This window comes from Stegodyphus dumicola, chromosome 3, assembly GCF_044657685.1.
Source record: "Stegodyphus dumicola isolate Sdum_Otavi_A_Nest chromosome 3, ASM4465768v1".
Taxonomy (NCBI): Eukaryota; Metazoa; Arthropoda; class Arachnida; order Araneae; family Eresidae; genus Stegodyphus; species Stegodyphus dumicola.
The window spans coordinates 28,462,572-28,481,831 of NC_140770.1; the positions used below are offsets into that span (position 1 = coordinate 28,462,572).

At 32.7% G+C, this 19,260-nt stretch overlaps 1 protein-coding gene across 1 annotated transcript; it reads left to right on the forward strand.

Annotated features, from left to right (window-relative positions):
* Positions 1-174: 174 nt before the first annotated feature.
* On the forward strand, positions 175-19,076 carry RpL19 (ribosomal protein L19). The gene is made up of 4 exons (XM_035367514.2): positions 175-225; positions 7,417-7,523; positions 11,499-11,742; positions 18,775-19,076. The coding sequence occupies exons 1-4, from the start codon at positions 221-223 to the stop codon at positions 19,010-19,012; spliced, it is 594 nt and encodes a 197-aa protein (XP_035223405.1). The 5' UTR covers positions 175-220; the 3' UTR covers positions 19,013-19,076.
* Positions 19,077-19,260: the final 184 nt, after the last annotated feature.

The window sequence follows — 19,260 nt, forward strand, 5'->3', positions numbered from 1 at the left end:
ATATAATTCAAAGTTTATTATAATTCAAAGTTTCAATAGTAACATCTTTACCTGAATGTTATCGGAAGAAAAGGACTGAAATGTGAATATAAGTTGCATGAAATCTGAATTTGTCTATCAGCTGCGAAGATTTCTTGTGGTGTATGAAGTTTAGGGTTTAGGCAATCCTCGTTGGCAACATTAATTTACACTGTGAATTCTCGTAGGTTTGGTGTGGAAGATGAGGTATGTATGCTTTTGGATTATATTCTAGAATATAGTAAAAATATAGCAATTTTAATAGTTGTATATGTCAAGTCTAATTTATATTAAAAATATAAGCATTTAATTACGATAAACGTAATGTTTTCGTGAAGTAAATTCCATTGTTGCTCTGTTGCCATTTGTGATTAACCCTAATGCTTGTATACACGTGGCGAATGCCGCTGAAAAATACCTTTAAATTGTTTTTAATGTTTTTTTTTAAATATATATGCATATTGTTCTTATCTGATTTATGCAATTTATCAGTATTTAAGTACATTTTCAGACTTTAGGCATGCGTTCGAATATGCGTCATTAGAAATCCATATTGAATTGATCGGAATTTGTTACTGTGATTAAATATATTGCTCTAAGCAGCTTATTTTTTGCTTGAAAAAATTAAGGAAACGTTTCGCAGTGTAAGACTAGTCTGTATTTCAATAATTACTATTTGAGAAGTCAACAATTCAAGTTACATAGAGATCTGTTGTATTTTTATTTATCGGTTGTCCATTAATTCTTCGTTCTCTTTATTTTCAAAAGCACATGATTATAAACTACTATGATAGGACTGGCCTGTAAATTTTAGTAAATAAATAAAAGGAATAGTTGGAGTGTGTTCCGCTTAAAAAAAACTGCCAATTTTTTTTTGTTTTTTGTATGTGTGTGTTTTGTTTTTGGTTGAAAACTTCATATCTCAGGAGCATGTTTCATATGCTGTATGCTATCCTTCATTTCTTTTTATTATAAAATGTTATCAGATTGTATCATCGTTATGCAGGAGTTATTTCTTCGGGAAGACTAGAAGGATGTGATGTTGGCGCTCACATATCGAAGCTTTTCAACCATTCTCTTACCAACCTGATTTATAGCATTTGTGTAGTTTACCGTAATATTTAGTTGTTTGCAAACAGCTTCAGGCTGTTTCGTCAGTGAAATGGTTCCAAGTGTATTCCAAAAATGTCACCCTACAGTTCTAGCCTGCCAGTGACTATGTGGATGAGAACATTGAACAGTGATATGTGGATCCACTTTCAAATTCAAATAAATAAGAAGCCGGGTTTTCATCCGCAGAGAACCCGTTGGCGACGTTGCATTTTTACTCGCCAAGCTTGCGGTTCATCGACAATGAGCCCAGCCTTAAACGTGATTTTTAGTGCATGTAAATTCAAATTAGCAGACAAAACAATATACAAGCATGTAGATGTAAAACTAACCGGTTAAACGTGATATATGAAAATAAATTTGTATTAAATTCAAGTTAGCACAGAAAAGAATATATTATTAAGCATAAGACAATATATAAGCATTTATAACGAAAATAAAAATTCATTTAAAAAATATAAATTAGTATTAATATACTGAAATTAACCGGTTAAACGTGATATACGAAAAAAATTTGTCTTAAATTCCAGTTAACACAGAAAACAATATATTCCTTACACCAGCAGTGGTTTGCTGAATTTGATGACCATGGTGATGCATCAAACTATTCTGTCATCTTGGATAATCAATAATATTTTTTATTTCAATTTCATCATATATTTATGTCACACCTGCGATCCTCTGAAAGATTGTTATTAGAAAAGCATTAACAATATACTGTTAAAATTTTACACCATAAAAATTGATTTATTCTCATAATTTTAGATGACAATAACCAATAATAAAAATAGAAGCATTACTTAATTATTTAAAATGCATATGCACATTTTTGCGGTCTACGAAAACAAATTATTTTAGAGGTTGGAAACCTCATGGTTCTTAGGGCTGTTAATAATTAAAAACACAACGTGAACAGCCGTGTTACATATTAGCATTCACCCCTCCTTTCATCGATCCCGAAACGAGAACCGGCATCTACCTACGAAAATATTTCTATCTATTCGTTGCTAAAAAATTCAGAAAAAATAATAATAAATAAAAGAAGAATATAGATCTGCAAATGCGAACAATGACAGTGATAATTCAAAAAAATGGACGCAAGAGGAATGTTGCAAACTTCGAACAAGCAAATAGGATAAATCTGATGGGTTACCAGGTTTGAACTACTATCGCCAAAGTTGGCGATGTTTACATTTACCGGGTTCTCTGCGGAAGTGCTTCCAAGAAGCCTCTATGGGTGCACAAAAACATGGGCAAATTTTATTAGCAAACGCTTCATTGTGGTAAACTTAATTTCAAAAGAAATTTTTTCAGTTAGTAGTACAAAAAGTAATTAAATTGTTTTCTAGTTCAAAGTGCATATAAGTTCTGCACTAAATATTGGGTACATTTAAATTTTTTTATAAAAATATCTTCCCTCCCCTTCATGTATATTTTAAAAAATTCATGGTAATTAGTTTAGGACAAAATATGGGCATAATTCATGTCAAGTTTCTTAGTGTGGTGGTAAAGCAAGCTATGAAATTTAACCAGTTATTGGTCTTCTACTTGTTTCCTAATAAATATTTTTCTAGAAATTCCTAAATTCTTATTCCTACTTGAAAACTTCTGTTTAGAGTATTCTGATATTTTAATTTGATAAGTTGGCATTTTGAGATTGATAACTAGTTCATTCCGAGTCAGAAATTACCACTAAGAGAAATTATAGGAAACAGTTGAAAACAAAAATATTGGAGTGTAATGTAAATTTTTTCTAGACTATTAACTGCAAAGCAGCTTGCAGATGTTAGCTTGTAAGTAATAATTTGAGTAATTAAGATGCACCAGTAAAGAAATTTGCAGTTTTAACTTTTGAAATTATAAATGGCATTGATTAGGAAATTAATAACATGAAGGCTTTTTTCAAAGAAATACAGTACTGAATTTTGAAAGTAACATTCATAAAAGAATCTAGTAAAATAGATATGCACCAGTTTGACGCGTATTAGAAAATCGCTAACTCGTCAAATCGCCATAATATATGGTTCCAATTTTTAATGAATCCTGTAAAACATGGAAAGAATTCATATCTAAAACAGAAGTTCGAGAAAAACAGTGAAAAGTATTTAAAACTTAATAAACTTATTTTATGGGATCAACGATGTTATGACTTTTCACAATATCATATACCACTTTTAAGACAGTAGCAAAAGTGTGTAAAACGTTTTATCGAAAAATTTTAAGAAACTGTAATAAGCAGTAAATGAACAATAAATAACAGGAAAATGTTCATTCATATATGAGCTAAAGCCTTAAAAAAATACAAAAGAAAAACAAGATTAAAATTCAAAGTTTCGATCGACTGAAAAATGAGCCCTAGTATAATAAAAAAACGAAAAGTGGTTAAGAAGTTTTAACTGCGTAATTTATATTTTCACAATAAATTTTTATAATAAGCAGTAGAAAAACCTCATTTGTTTACATCTATACCAAAATGTAAGTGAAATGAAGATAAAATTCGAAATGACACTCTCATTTCAATCATATGCTTAAAATGTACTTAAATGTAACGAGAGTTACTTTTATTGTAGTTTATATTTAAATCAAAATCTGTATCAATCAATTCCTGTATTTTTAGTTGAACTGTAGTAATCACTCATCCATAATAAACTAATTTGTGCATTATATGTTAATTGATATGTTAACATATTATAACAAATACCCACAAATATGTTAGTTGAAGGATCAGACGCGCACTCCTTTTGTGCTTGGAAGGATCGAACACACAACAACTCCTTTTACACAAATCTGTCGCAGACAGCCATTTTGCTTATACTTTTCCAAGAGAAGCACAGCGAAATGACGATTATCAATACTTGCTGGTATGTTGGTGTCAGCACGAATTATTGTGCTCACCAGCATCTCAAATACCCTGTTTAAGGGAAGCAATGCATGTAAAACCACAAAAAATGAAATAATGTTCCAAGTATGAATATTCAAAAAGCCCGCTAAGTAATATAAACTGTAACCATAAACCCGAACGAATTTCATCACGGCAAAAAAATGGATTAGGTTACCAGATTTGGCGTGATTTCATTTAACTTGGTGGCTGGTCCGTAATCTCCAGTCTAGCCCTACTTTTACATAAAAATTCATGTAATCCATGTTATATTTCCCAAAAGAAATAAATTTACTAGTGGACTTTCTTAACCTTAATCACCCTTAAAATCCAAGTTGTATTTTAACTTTCTTCATACCAACTATTGTCTTTCCTCACAAAGTGCTAATTTATTTCATTTTTACGACATTCCCAAATAAAATCACCTTTTATTTTCACTCATATTGCTTCTTTAATTTTTAAACATATACATTTTGGACTTGGCGCACCTTTTATGCTTGCGCTTTGGGGGGGGCCACATGGCCGAATTTTAACATTGCATTTAATGTAGAACCAAATAATAGGCATAATTAGTAAAATATATTCAAAGTAGAGTTGTACAGATATTTATGAAATTTTCAATTTCCATAGTTAAAATTTAGAAGAGCGGCATTTTGTACTTAATCGTTATATCGGTACAACTCGTAACGTTAAATGTGACATTAAACACATTTTCAATCCTTCACATTATTAGCATAAATCATAAAACAACAGAATTCTGTAATAATTATCCTGTTTGTATAATAATCAGAAGCAAAGCAGAAACTTTTCAGTGGTTCACAAGCAAGTAACAGGGTTGCCACGCTACCTGGAGAACCGGGAAAAGTCAGGGAATTCGAAAATTGACCAAAAAATTCAGGGAAAAGTCAGGGAATTTAAGTATTTTTGTCAAAATCTGGAAAAGTCAGGGAAGTTCATACAATGATCCCGCCAAAAAAAAAAAAGCGATTTTTGCGCCGACGTCGGAAAAGATAACTTTTTTGGCGAATTGCGTATCACGTGAGTGTCATTCGGGCAGCTGGCATAGAGCCAATTTTCGCAGCTCCAATTTGATTGTCCTTTAGAAAGGCAAAGCAAGTTTCCCGCAACTTTTGGTTTCCAGTATTCTCGAGAATAGCATGTGCAGTGCATGAACTAAAGAAAGTACCTGTTCTCGTATAAAACAAAATTATACGAGAACAAAATGGGTTTAATCTTAGTATACGGTACCATGGAGGTTAGAATCAAAGAATATGTATTGTAAAGAAGGAAAACCTCTCTGCAACAGACGTGGCTCCGTTCCATCATAGAGGGAAACAGCTGTGCATGCGTGATATATCTGCTGCCAAAGCTCGAAACCGGTGTCGAAGTTCGAAGGTCACGTTATCAAGAGTTCATTAAATGAATATCCTTTAAAATTTCTTTAACCACTTGCGCTAAAAAGACGTGCCACGCACGTCGAGATGTTTTTGCCTCAAACTGCGAGCGACGTGAACACCACGTCGATAAGCATTTATCGCAAAAATGAAAATAACATGGTGCACACGTCGCCTAACAACGAGATTGTTTATTTCTCGAGTTACAGCTCTGGATTGCACTCGCAGATGCGGAGCGGCGTAAATGAGACACTTTACCGCTTGCTATATTGTAGCGCACGGCACCGCAACCGTGAAGTTTAGTCTTAGCGCAAGTGGTTAAACTCTAAAGGAAAAGAAAATATTTTTTGCCGCAAGTAACGGATTTTCGTAGCTTTCTTTTTGTCAAAGAACGTTTCTTAACACGTTTCTTAATTTCCGGTACACATCGCGGAGAGGGAAATTCTGGCCGCCAGGTTCCGTCGCCACATCCCTTGGCATATTTTCCCTCCGCATTCTATCGGCGTAATAGCATTTTACTTGTAACCTTTTCTTCTTTACATAGACCAAAGAATTAGAGATTCTTTGCATAGATGTTCTTTGGTTAGAATAATCTCCATGTATGGTACAATGGGATTTGGCGACATGATGATGCGCAGTAAACGGGTCATTTTGGTCTTGGCGACAATTTTCAAAATCGTAAAATAAAAAAATAGTAATCTGTCATCTAGGCTAACCATGTAATATAACTATATTCGCTAAAATATCGTTGATTATTCTAATTCAATTTTTAAGTAATTATCTTTATTTTTATGTTATTCGTATAATTTAATGATGCTTCTTCCCTCTAAATTTATTTATTATTAGTAAATAATATTTCCAAATTTCAGGAAATTTTCTCTGGCATAATCTTGAAATTAATTCTAGCAGTATGATGACATACCATCACGAAATTTAATACACATATTTTTTCCTTATGTATGTTGTGAAATAAATATAAAATACCTCAATTTATTAAAATAGATTTCTTTCTTTCGTTTAGCTGCAGAATGTCTGCAAAAAAAGCTTTATTTTATTCCAGATTGGGAAGATTCTAATCTCAATCTTCAATGGAGAAAACAACTATTATAATTATATTTGTGTTTTCAAGTGTTAAGGTGCTTTTTAAGAACATACCTCACACAAATTAAATTTACCTAAAATCTAACCTAACTATTTAGCATTGCGTTGTGATTTATAAGGACCGGATTAGCCTCGTGTTGAACTGGTGATGATCATGAGTAATAATTAAATAAAACATACATTTGTTATCCAATTTATATATCTTAAATTTTATTAAGTTTCTTAAGTGGAAAAGTAAACAAAATTATCTAACAAAGTATACCAAGAATAATTAAGAATAAATGTCCTCTGGGATTTATTGAATAATTAAGTGAATTTGCTACACAATACAAGTAATACCATAATTAATTTACCTCTTAGCGTAGCCAAAGTACATTACGCGAATAGACTGGAATTTTCTTGAAACACACCTGGAAAACCTGGAAAAGTCAGGGAATTTCATTCTCCTGTTTGAGTGGCAACCCTGAAGTAACAACCTTAATTTTAAGTATCTTTTAATTTATTAATAATGGTATGAAACAAGTTCACCTGTGAAAAGTGTCTCAAGGATTGCTGTTTATTAAATATATTTAGCAGTCTTCATTTTTTATCATCCTATATCTCCTAATTAGCAAAAATCTTTTGCTTCATACTGAATAAGTTGAGGTAATTTAAATAGGCATACTTCTGCAAAAAAATAACATATTACGTACAGCCGCTGCAGGAACACCAAATAATGAGGGGAAAGGTTTTCTTTAAGGGTAATCTTAAAGAAATAACATTAAACATACTTAAAAATAGATATTAGCTTATCTTGTGTTTCTTATATTACTGGGCATTTACGTAAATATTATGACTAAATCTTATTTTAATGCTTTAAATAGCTTATGATGAAAAGTAATAAAATGTTTACGTTTTGTGTGTTCAATTATTTAGTTGTCTCAGATTGCAAAAGCGGCTTGCTGCTGCTGTATTGAAATGTGGAAAACGAAAAGTGTGGCTGGATCCTAATGAAATGAGTGAAATTGCTAATGCTAATTCAAGTAAGTATTTCTGTTTTCCAAGTTATTTATACTGCTAAGTATCTGTATAAGCATTTTCTATCCCACTAGGACATGTGTCTTATCATCAAGAATATTTGTGGTAGGTGCTTAACAAGCTTCCTATAATGTAGTATTCAGTTTCGAGGGCCGTAAAAAAATTGCAGCAAAAGTGCCAAATCTAGAAAACACGCCCATTTAACAGCGTGCCTAAGCGCTGATTTTAGGTTGCGTAAGTTTATATAGTTCTATATTTCTTAAGACGCCATTGAAATACTAGTTTAATTTTTAAATCCTTTTTTGATATCCTATGGATTTGACAATTTGGGAATTGCCTATGATGAAAAGGTCTGCGATAGAATTTTGGGTAAAGTGCAGAAACATCCACTGCTTGGCGGGTTTTTAAGAATTGCACATAGTCGGTATCCATGTACACATCAACTTATTTTCACTTTAAAAAAATCCCAGAGTTGCACAAAAATGGCACTGCACCCTTGACTTTATCTATGTACACATTGACCTATTGTCACTTAAAAAGTAAAAGAAAATTGACAAAATTCCAATTGTTTTTACCCTTGTAAAAAGCGGCAAAGAAAAGGCATCATTCATTGTAGAAAATTATGTTTGAACAACCAACGAGATGACATTATGCTTTAGCGATAACTCGGTACCGAAACATTATACAAACAATATTTACATAAATGCCCAGTAATATAAGAAAAGAAAAGCTAATATCTATTTTAATATTTATTAATTATTAACCTTTCATCTAAATTAAAACATCAATATTTAGATAGTTATTTACTATTATACTTCCTTTCTTGTGTTAGGGTTGCCGCAATTACTTTTGGCAATACTGGCAACAACAATAGTTTGTCGTTTTTTTACGGCCCTTGAAACCGAATAGTACCAAATAATGTTTTCTCTTTTAAAAAATAATTATAATTTCTGATCTAGTTTAGTTATTCCAATTATTTTCTTTTTCTTTCCCTCTGTATTTTTATTTTGAAATATGGAAGGATATTTTAATAATTGAAATTGCTGAACTCAAAAAATTTAATTATTTTGTATAGAATAATTACAGAATTAAATAATAGACATGTCTAATTTAGCAGTTTCGTTTCAGGCTTACATCTGTTATGCTGGTTGTGGTGTACCTGAAAACAAATAAGGATGTTTTCTGATTGCCTACATCCCCCAAAAAAATTTGCACTTTTTGGCAACTTGGGAGAGAAACTTCTGGGTATCCTTTGCGTCTATGTCGATGATGTAGCCAGCTTTTTTTTTTTTTTTTACATTCTTCTTTTCCATACAAGATACACTTTCGTTTTAGGGGCTATTGTTGCTTTCTCTTATACATAGCAATCAGTTTTCAAAAAACAAAATTATATAAAAAAAAAGAGAAATAATTACACAAATTTATATATTGTGCATTCTTGCAGAGCCCTTGGGTTCTTCATACGCGATCCCAGGCAAATGAGCTGGCTGCATAGTTGGTTTTCATCTAAATGCGAGTCTGCTTCTTTTTAAGAAGGTCTTGTGTTGAGACGACCCTACTTTTAGATAGCACGTGTGAGCTTTGACGTATTGATCACGACCAGATTAAGTATTGAGGATGCAGTTTAAGTATTGTTTGAGATTCGTGCTTATACATACTTAGTTGTTTAGGATGATTGGCAGTGTAGAGTTTTGTTTTGAAGCTAATGATCTGAAGATTCCATTTAAAACATATTTGTATTCTCTTCCACGAGTGCTGTTCCAGTGGGTGACCAACACCAGAACTTCTACGTTGTCTGTTCAGTTTAAAATTCAAGTCTCTGTACTGGCTGAAAAGTCTCCTTCCTGATTGGATGTTATTTGTTTTAGTAGCGTAGTAAAATATTTAGATTTCGTATTTCCAATTCATGTCATTGATTTTATTAAAAGTTACATATTAGAACAGTTTTTCCTCTTTCATCATCCAACTGTATCCAGCAAATCAAATAACTATTTTTAATGTTATTTAGATTTAAAAATTTTCTGTGTGAATTATTTAAAATTTTTTGGGGAGAGGATGTCATGATTAAGGGAAAGTTGCTCTTGAGGAGGGAGTGGCTTGTATTTGTTCGGATTAAATATGTACCTGACTGCTGCCAAACCCTCATTAGTATTTAACATAAAGCAACAATATTTTTACTCAGAATCTCTGTTTAATGCTGGTAATAATTATTATTTCCTGAAATTTCATAAAAAGTCACTTATTCATTTTCTATGTTTTATATATGAAATATAGTATGTTTTAAGTATTACAACTTAATTGTCATTAACATAGCATGTTTACATTGATTATATCTTTGCTGCCAAATTAAATATTGTTATATAATACAGCCAACTCTCCCGATTTTCGACCACTCCCGCCAAACCCATTTACAATATATTTCTCCCGACTTTTTCTTATTCTTAAAATTTCTAATGATTTTTATGGAACTTTGCTTAATACTTTGTTATATGAATAAAAGAAAGTGATTTTGGACTTCTGAAAGGAATTGAATTTTTTTCTCTAGATTATATCTAAAACGAATCAGGTGAGAATTTCTGCTTTGTGAGTGAGAGTATACGCATCCAGAAACTTCGTTCCCCAGTTCTCCAATTTGCATCGAGCTTCACTGCGTGTCATGTGTCGTATATTAGGCAATAGCAAGCTCAAGGCTGTTATTTGGATGTTCTTTAGTTATTTCGTTCATCTTGTCATGAGTTGTGTGAGTACACGTGCCATCGGGAAATAGTGTTAGAAATTATCATCTTTTGTTATGTCTGCGAGAAAGGTAAAATACTCATGTACATTTCAAAAATCATAAACAGTTGACTTTCCTTCCATTATTTCCTCAAGGAAATGTAATAAATTTGCGATGTGTACCGTCTGTCGTTGTGATTTTTCGATTTCGCATGGTGGATGGGCGGATGTTCTTAAACATGTGCATTCACAAGAACAACATAAGTAGTTTAGAAAAAACGAAAAATTGAATTTTTCTTCGGAAACAAGGGAACAAAAAGTTATTAATTCAAAATGTCTGTTCTCTGCCTTTTTACTGACTGTCTGGCTGCCATGTAATGCAGTGTTGTGAACTGCATATCCGGCTATAACAAACTAGCCACAATGGTGACATCGCGATAAGTCAAATCGTCACGTACCTTTTCACTGGAGCACAACCTGCCACTGAATGCATCGGTTTATTTAGAAAAATGTTTCCCGATAGTGAAATCGCTAAGAAATACTCAAGTGCAAGGACCAAAACAGGTGCAGTTTGTTAAAAAAAATGGGTTTGAAAAATAAATCTTCAGTTATTCCTGTGTTACTTCATTTAGTCATGAAAGCTAATGATGTTGTCACTGATATAATGCAGTCGCAATTTTGCAGTTTACAATTAGAAAACTTGAATGAAGTTATAAAATCAGCTAGGGTTGACACACAGTGGAGTTTTAATTGGAAAACTGAAAGGTGCTGGTGGAATTTTAAAATATAGTGAACTGTCTAGAATTATGTTAGCCATCTTGATAGTTCCCTATAGTAATGCAGAGTGTGAGAGGATTTTCAGTGTTGCTGCGAACATGAGGACTAAATTTAGATCTAATATTAGTGGTGAAACATTAGAAAAACTTTTATTTGCGAAAACAGGCCTACGGGGCAATTGCGATGAACAAGATTATGAAGTTTCTTAACGAAAGCAAAAACTGTTACTGTTCATAACATTTGTACGAAAAGTGATTAATTTTTTTTTTCTTCCCTTAAACGATGCAAGTAATAAAAATGTTTTTTGTGTGTGCGTTATTTTTGTGTTGCTTGCATTTAAGAATTAGTAACTATTTAAAGTTAATTCATTATTAAAAACTGTATTTTTATCATTTAGAAAGTCTTTTTAACATTGTGAAAAATCTCCTGATTTTTGAGTGTCAATGATAGGTTGGCAAGTATGCTAATATTAAGATATTATTTTATAGGACAGAACATTCGTAAGTTAATCAAAGATGGTTTGATTATTCGAAAACCAGTTGCAGTTCATTCCCGTGCTCGAGTACGCAAAAATAAAGAAGCCAGACGAAAAGGTCGTCACTGTGGTCCTGGAAAAAGGAAGGGTACCGCAAATGCTCGTATGCCGAAAAAAGTTGTATGGATTCGTCGTATGAGAGTGCTAAGGAGACTTCTTAAAAAGTACAGAGAAGCTAAAAAAATTGATAGACATTTGTAAGTATACATGTTATATATCTATTCCATGAGATCCCACCTCTTTAAGAGTACATTCAGACTGAAAAATAATTATTACAGCAAAAGTGCAAATTAGTTGCAATGAAATGACATTGTTAAATTAATAATTCATGCATTATGTCTGGTAAGTAACGATTCAAATTATATGGCAAGAACAATCATAAGTTAATGCAGACCAGCAAATCACGGCTATGTAAACCAATTGTCAGTGTTGCTGAATATTTAGTCTTGTATGTAGATTTTAAGACATTTCTAATGGCAGATGTTAAAAAAGCATTGCTATCCAGAAAGTTCAGGAAATGTAAGGTGGTTTAAACATATAAAATCTTTTATTTTATTCAACCGCCTTGTGGCAAAGTGGCTAGCATGTCACGCACGCAGCTGCACCACAGGTCTGGAGTTCGATCCCCAGGCCGGGCAAGATTGGCTCAGCATTTCATCCCATTGCTCAGCATTCATTTGGTGGAAAACTAAAGTGGATCGATACAAATGAGTACCAAGTTCGTTTGGGAACTAAACACCCGTGGTCTAGAGGTCGAGAAAGCAGAAAAGGATCACTGCAAGATGTGGCCCACTAGAGCTGTTGTGCCACTGAATTTAGTTCTATTTATTTTATTCATTATAGTTGCATTTAATATGTAAGATTTTGAAAGTATGCATTTCAGACATGAAAGCCAGTGCATTTTTCTAGGCCTTAAACATATTAAAATATAACTTCTTTTAAGGAGATTGCAGTGTGTGTGACACACGTCAGCTGGTGGTGTCTCTTTGGTGGAAAACTAAGACGTCCCACCAAACCTGTGTCATTCTGGCAGAAGTTTGATTTCTCTTTTAGTTAGATATCAAGATACAAAATCACTTGCTATAATATTTAATGTTGCATTATCGTTTGTCCGTTTTCAAATGAAATTGCATATCCCTCTTTAATTACACTTTTCTTAAAGCCAAAATCCTATAATTTTGATTCACTGCATGCTGTTTTGTTTAGGAAAGGTCCCAAATTGTAATATTTTTCCCTTCAAAATATTATAAAAAAATAATTGTACAATTTTAAAATATTTGAGTTATCAGTGTTATGTTTAGTTAATGCAGGATTTTACTGTGTTACATGTTTTTCTATTGAAAGTTTTGTTTTTAAATTGAATTTTTCAAAATTTTCAAAGCTGTAGTACAATATTTTAAGTATCTGCCTCTGTTGTGAGATATACAATGGATCCTTTGTTGTTTTATAAAATATAACCATTTTGCTGAAAAACGATGCATTTTGTTATTTCCAAAAGTAGAAGCACAATTTTAGTTTGTGCAAATGCATCTTGACTTTCCTATATAATGCAGACTTGCCAACTCTCCCGATTTTCAACCGCTCTCCCGCCAACCCGATTTACAATATATTTCTCACGATTTTTATGGAACTTGGCTTAATACTTCGTTATATGAACAAAAAAAAAGCGATTTTGGACATCTGAAAGCAACTGAATTTTCTCTAGATTATATCTAAAATGAAACCTTGCGAATCAGATGAGAATTTCTGCTTTGTGATCGACAGCATACGTATCCAGAAACTTCGTTCTCCAGTTGTCCAATGGGCATCGAGCTCCATTGCGTGTCATCTGGCATATATTAGCCAATGAGCACAAAGCAAGCTCAAGGGCGTTGGCCGTTCTTTGGATGTTCTTTCGCTATTTCGTTCATCTTGTCCTGAGTTGTGTGAGTACACGTGCCTTTAGGAAATAGTTTTAGAAATTATCGTCTTTTGATATGTCTGCGAGAAAGGTGAAATACTCGTGCACGCTTAAAAAATCGTACACAGTTGACTTTCCTTCCATTATTTCTTCAAGGAAATGTAATAAATTTGCGAGGTGTACCATCTGTTGTTGCGGTTTTTCGATTTCGCTTGGTGGAAGGGCAGATGCTCTCAAACGTGCGTACACAAAAACACAAGGACAACATGAGTTGTTTTGAAAAAACGAAAAATTTTTCTTCGGAAACAAAATGCCTAAAAGTAATTAATGCAGAATGTCTGTTCTCTGCCTTTTTACTGGAGCACAACCTGCCACTGAATGCATCGGATCACGCTGCAGCTTTATTTAGAAACATGTTTCCCGATAGTGAAATCGCTAAGAAATACTCAAGTGCAAGGACCAAAACAGGTGCAATTGTTAAAGAAATGGGTTTGAAAAATAAATCTTCAGTTATTGATTGCATTAAAACAGCTCCGTTCTGCCTCTCTACGGATGGAAGCAATAATACCAATTCAAAACTGTATCCAATTGTTGTTTCTTTTTTTAATTCAGAGTCTTCAGAAATTGAGTGTAGTTTACTTTCTGTCCCCACTTTAGAAGGACATTCGACAGGCTTTAATATAGCACAGCTAATTATTAAAACTTTAAAAGAAAATGCAGTCCCTCTGGATAATTGCTTAGCTCTTGGTGCCGATAATGCACCAGTAATGGTAGGCTTGAAGGCTGGTGTTGCAGGCATCTTAAGAAAGGCAAATTCAGATTTGCAGATAATGAGGTGCACCTGTCACCTCTTAAATTTAGCAGCTGAAAAAGGGGCAGCTTCTTTACCATTAAATGTGGATGAACACATTGTTGATATTTATTTTATCTTGAAAGAAGTTCTAAAAGAAAGGAAAAATTGAAACAGTTCCAACAGCTGCATAATACTGAAATAAGAAAAATTTTGAAACGTTGTACACGCTGGCTGTCTAAAGAAATGCTTATCTAGAATCCTTGATCAATGGAACCCACTTCTTGCATTTTTTAAAGAAGTAAATGCTTCGAGAGTTGAGATAAAAGGCTCTATTGAAAGTTATAAAGTACCTAAAGTAAATGGAGATGTAGTTACTACTTCCATTGTTAAAAATAGGTTTGAGAAAAATAAAGTAATTTCTGCATCATTCAGCAATTCAACTGGCAGTTCTCAAAATAATACTGCAAAATATAAGCGTAAAGCTGACACAAATTTCTCTCAAAATAAAAAAATTGCTCAACACACGAAACATTTTCCGATTACTGTAAGTTTATCTTGTGAAGAACGAATATTTGTTTTTTTCTTCGGACCTTAACAAAGCTTTTTGCTTTTTTTTACAATTCATTTTGCCATCATTCGATGTTCTCAACGCAATTCTACAAAGCAGAATTCCATTAATTCATGTTTTGCAATCAATGATTTATGATCTGTTTAAAGACATTTTATCCAAGTTTGTAAAAACAGTCTGTGTTTTGTCTTGTAATGTGATGTGACTTATGGTGAAACAGAAAATCAGAAGAAAGATGAAGATTTGGTAATAGGAGCTGCAACTACAAAAGTAGTGGAAGAACTTTCAGAAGAAGACAAAAATAAGTTTTATCTTCATGTTAGAAGTTACTTCTGTCGAGTATGTGATTACATATTACATAAATTCCCAGTCAACGATGAACTGATTTTGCATGCTAAAGTTGCTGATGTTTCTGCTCTAGCAAATGCATCTTTTTCTGATATAAAGTACTTTTTGAACAGGTTTCCTGTGTTACTTCGTTTAGTCATGAAAGATGACGATATTGATGTTGCTACTGATATATTGCAGTCGCAATTTTGCAGTTTACGATTAGAAAACTTGGATGAAGTTATAAAATCAGCTAGGATTGACACCCAGTGGAGGTTAATTGGAAAATTGAAAGGTGCTGATGGAATTTTAAAATATAGTGAACTCTCTAGAATTATGTTGGCCATCTTGACAGTTCCCCATAGTAATGCGGAGTGTGAGAGGATTTTCAGTGTTGTTGCGAAAATGAGGACTAAATTTAGATCTAATATTAGTGATGACACATTAGAAAAACTTTTATTAGCGAAAGCAGGCCTACGTGGCAGTTATGAACAAAATTATGAAGTTTCTTTCTTAACGAAAGCAAAATCTGCCACTGTCCATAACATTTGTATGAAAACTGATTAAAAGTGTCCTTTTTTTTTTTTTTTTTTTTACGATGCAAGTAATAAAAATGTTTTTTATGTCTAAGGTATTTTTGTTTTGCTTGCATTTAAGACTTAGTAACTATTTAAAGTTAATTCATCGTTAAAAACTATATTTTTATCATTTAAAAAGTATTTTTAACATTGTGAAAAATCTCCTGATTTCTTAAAAAAATCTCCTGTGCTGTGCGCCACAGAGCGGCGTGGAAGCTCTGAAAAACTTTAAATTTTTTGAAATCCCAAGTGGTTTCATGCATCTTGACTTTCCTATATAATGAATAGTATGCTTATAAATAAAATTGTCTTCCTATGACTGACTGATTTACATTTTAATCCTTGAATTTTTGCAACTTATCTATTAGGAGATGAACAACACTAGATAATGCTGCTTCATTTGTAGCACAAATGTTATAATTATTAGAATAAATGTAGTTGCTAAGTAAACCTGTTTGCAAACTTTTCTAAGCTAAGTAAATATGATTCAATTTTGTATTTTTATGAAAAGCTTACATCACAATGGCTTATCTACATTTCTGAAAAAGCAAAAAAATCTATTTTTAAATTAATGATCCTATTATTCATGCTAAATAAATTAATATTGTGCATCTGTCAGATTTAAAATAAGATGCAGCTTGTTTATTTTGAAAGTATTGGTTTAAATTTGCTTGTCCACTCAAATAATAAAGATTGTAATTTAAAAAATTTATCTCTGTTATTTACAGTTGTTAAATATAACTTAGTGTTGTTAAAAGTTCTGCTGGGATTTTCAATGATAAATACAAATGAAGCAGAACAACATAAGAAAATTTCATTATATCACATAAGCACCATTTTGTTCTGCGACTTTTTGCTGTTTCTCCGGCAGGTGGAAAATTCCTTTTTAAGACGTTATAAGGTATTTCTCCTGCCTTCGTGGTATAGTGGTTAGCACACTTGGCATGTATTCAAGAGTTCCATCGAGGCATTGCACATTTTTCATCTCTCCTGCTTTGAAATAACCTAATGACTACAAAGTAGAAGTTCTGTTTGATAGTGTGTTCAAAGAATATTTTATAATGTTCATAAATATTCCAATAGCCTGATATTTGTCGAAATGTGGGCTGAATATTGTCATGATGGAAGGCAACAGATCAATGATTAATCAATTCTGTGTGCTTTCCTTCAATTTCTGTTTTTAAGCTGCCATTTGGATATTTTTTTTTTGGGTGTGTGTGTGTGTGTGTGTGTGAAGGAACAGTTCACAGTGAACAATTCTTTTATAATCCTACCAGCAAAAGCTTTTAATAATTCCTTGTTTGGAAAGGAAGCATTATCTTCGAGGCTGAAATTTCCATGCTTCTCAAACCACCTCTGAACTGTGTCATCAGATGTGATACTTTGTCAATATGCAGCACAAATTTTGCAAACAGTCTGACTGGCATTTTTTCCTTTATTAAGGGAAAAATAATATGAAAATGAACATTTCAATTAATTCTCCATTCTTAGCGCTGCACAGAAAACAAAAATTACTTCATGACAGGACGAAAATGTGCGGCCAAGGAGAAGAGATTGTATTTAATGCAGGGTTGCCACGCTACCTGGAAAAACGGAAAAAGTCTGGGAATTCGAAAATTGACCCAAACAATCGGGAAATTAAAATATTTTAGTCAAAATCTTGAACATTCGGGTATTTCTTCCGGCGATCCTCCCAAAAATGCGAGTGTTTGCGCCAACGTTGAAAGCGGCCACTTTCTTGGTGAATTTTATATAATTTTAAATCGCATGAGCATCATTCGGGTAGCTGGCGTATTGCCAATTTTCGCAGCTCCAATCAAATTGTCTTTAAGAAGGCAAAGCAAGTTTCCAGCAGCTTTTGTTTCTAATAACCTCGAGAATCAAGAGACTCGCAAGCGCATGTGCAGTGCATGTTGAACTAAAGGAAATGCCTGCCGATTCTCGTATAAAACCATCTATGTAATGTAAATCAGTTTGCTATTATGCCGCTAGAAAGAGGAGGGGAAAATTCGGTGACAGAACCTGGTGGCGAGAATTTCTCCCTCCACGAAATTGAGGAACACATTAAGAAAAAACTTTCTTTAGCGAAACGTTTTCTTTGACTTTTCTCAATAATTTAAACTCTGATTTTTGTCCCTTTTTTGCTCAAAAAAACTAATCCAAGAATGAATTTACTTGCGCAAAAAAATATTTTCTTTTCCTTTAAAGGAATTTAAAACAATAGTTTTATGAACCCTTGATAAACCTGACCTTGGAACTTCGATGCCGGCTTTGAGCTTTGACGACAGATATTACAGGTGGGCGCAGCTGTTTAATAATTGCTTTATGTGTCATTTTGCAGAAAAATAAAAAAAAAATAGTAATCAGTCATATAGGGCTAACCATTTTTAATGTTATTCGTACCACTTAATGTGGCTTCTTCCCTCTAAATTTATTGAATATTAGTTTTAAAATATTTCCAAATTTCAGGTAATTTTCTCTGGCATGATCCTGAAATTAATTCTAGCAATATGATGACATTCTATCACAAAATTTAATGCGCACATTTTTTGCTTATGTATGCTGCTAAATAAATATGAAATACCTGAATTTATTTCGAAATATCATTAAATATACTTCTATCTTTCGTTTAGCCGCAAAATTTCTGAAAAAAAGACATTTTGTAATCCAGATTGGGCAGATTCTAATCTGTCTTCAGTGGAGAAAACAACTATTATAGCTATAATAGTATTCTCCTGTTTGAGTGGAAACCCTGTTAAACATATGCTTTGATCAAGGTCACTCCTTATCAGCAGTAACAAAATAATTAGTAGAAAAAAACTTTGTAATCTGATAAACCGCAGAACTCTTCTAATGACCCAATATTTGATTACACTAACTGATTAAACTGCTATTGTTTCACACATCATTTATAGTATTCATCTAGTTTTGGTTTTGAAAAACCAGGAAACTAATATGTCAGTTAACAAATTGTGTAATTTTTTATTATGCCTGAACTATTCTGAAATAAAATACAATGTTGTTGAATGAGTAGTCGTAAATTTATTAATCTTTTTAATTAAGGTACCATGAACTGTACATGAAAGCCAAAGGTAATGTGTTTAAAAATAAGAGGGTTCTCATGGAGTTCATACATCGTAAAAAGGCAGAGAAGTCAAGATCCAAAATGCTGTTGGACCAGGCTGAGGCTAGACGTCAAAAAGTTCGTGAAGCTCGTCGCCGTCGTGAGGAAAGACAGCAACAGAAGAGGGCTGAGTTGTTGCAAGCTTTCCAGAAAGAGGAGGAGGCTGTAAAAAAATAAAATATTTGTTGTGAATAATTGACTAAATAAAAATATATCCCTTTGTGAAGGGATTTATACATAAGTATTGTAAGTTGCCTTTCTTTGGGAAAAAAAAAAAAAAAAAATGTGTCGTAAATCATGATTCCAGGTAAAAATCTGATTTTTCAGTCTATAAAATTCATACTTAAGGTTAAAGATTTGGGTGTGTGGTTTAAGTATATGATAGCAAAATTAATTCCTTTTTGAGCATTTGTCAAATAGCTCTA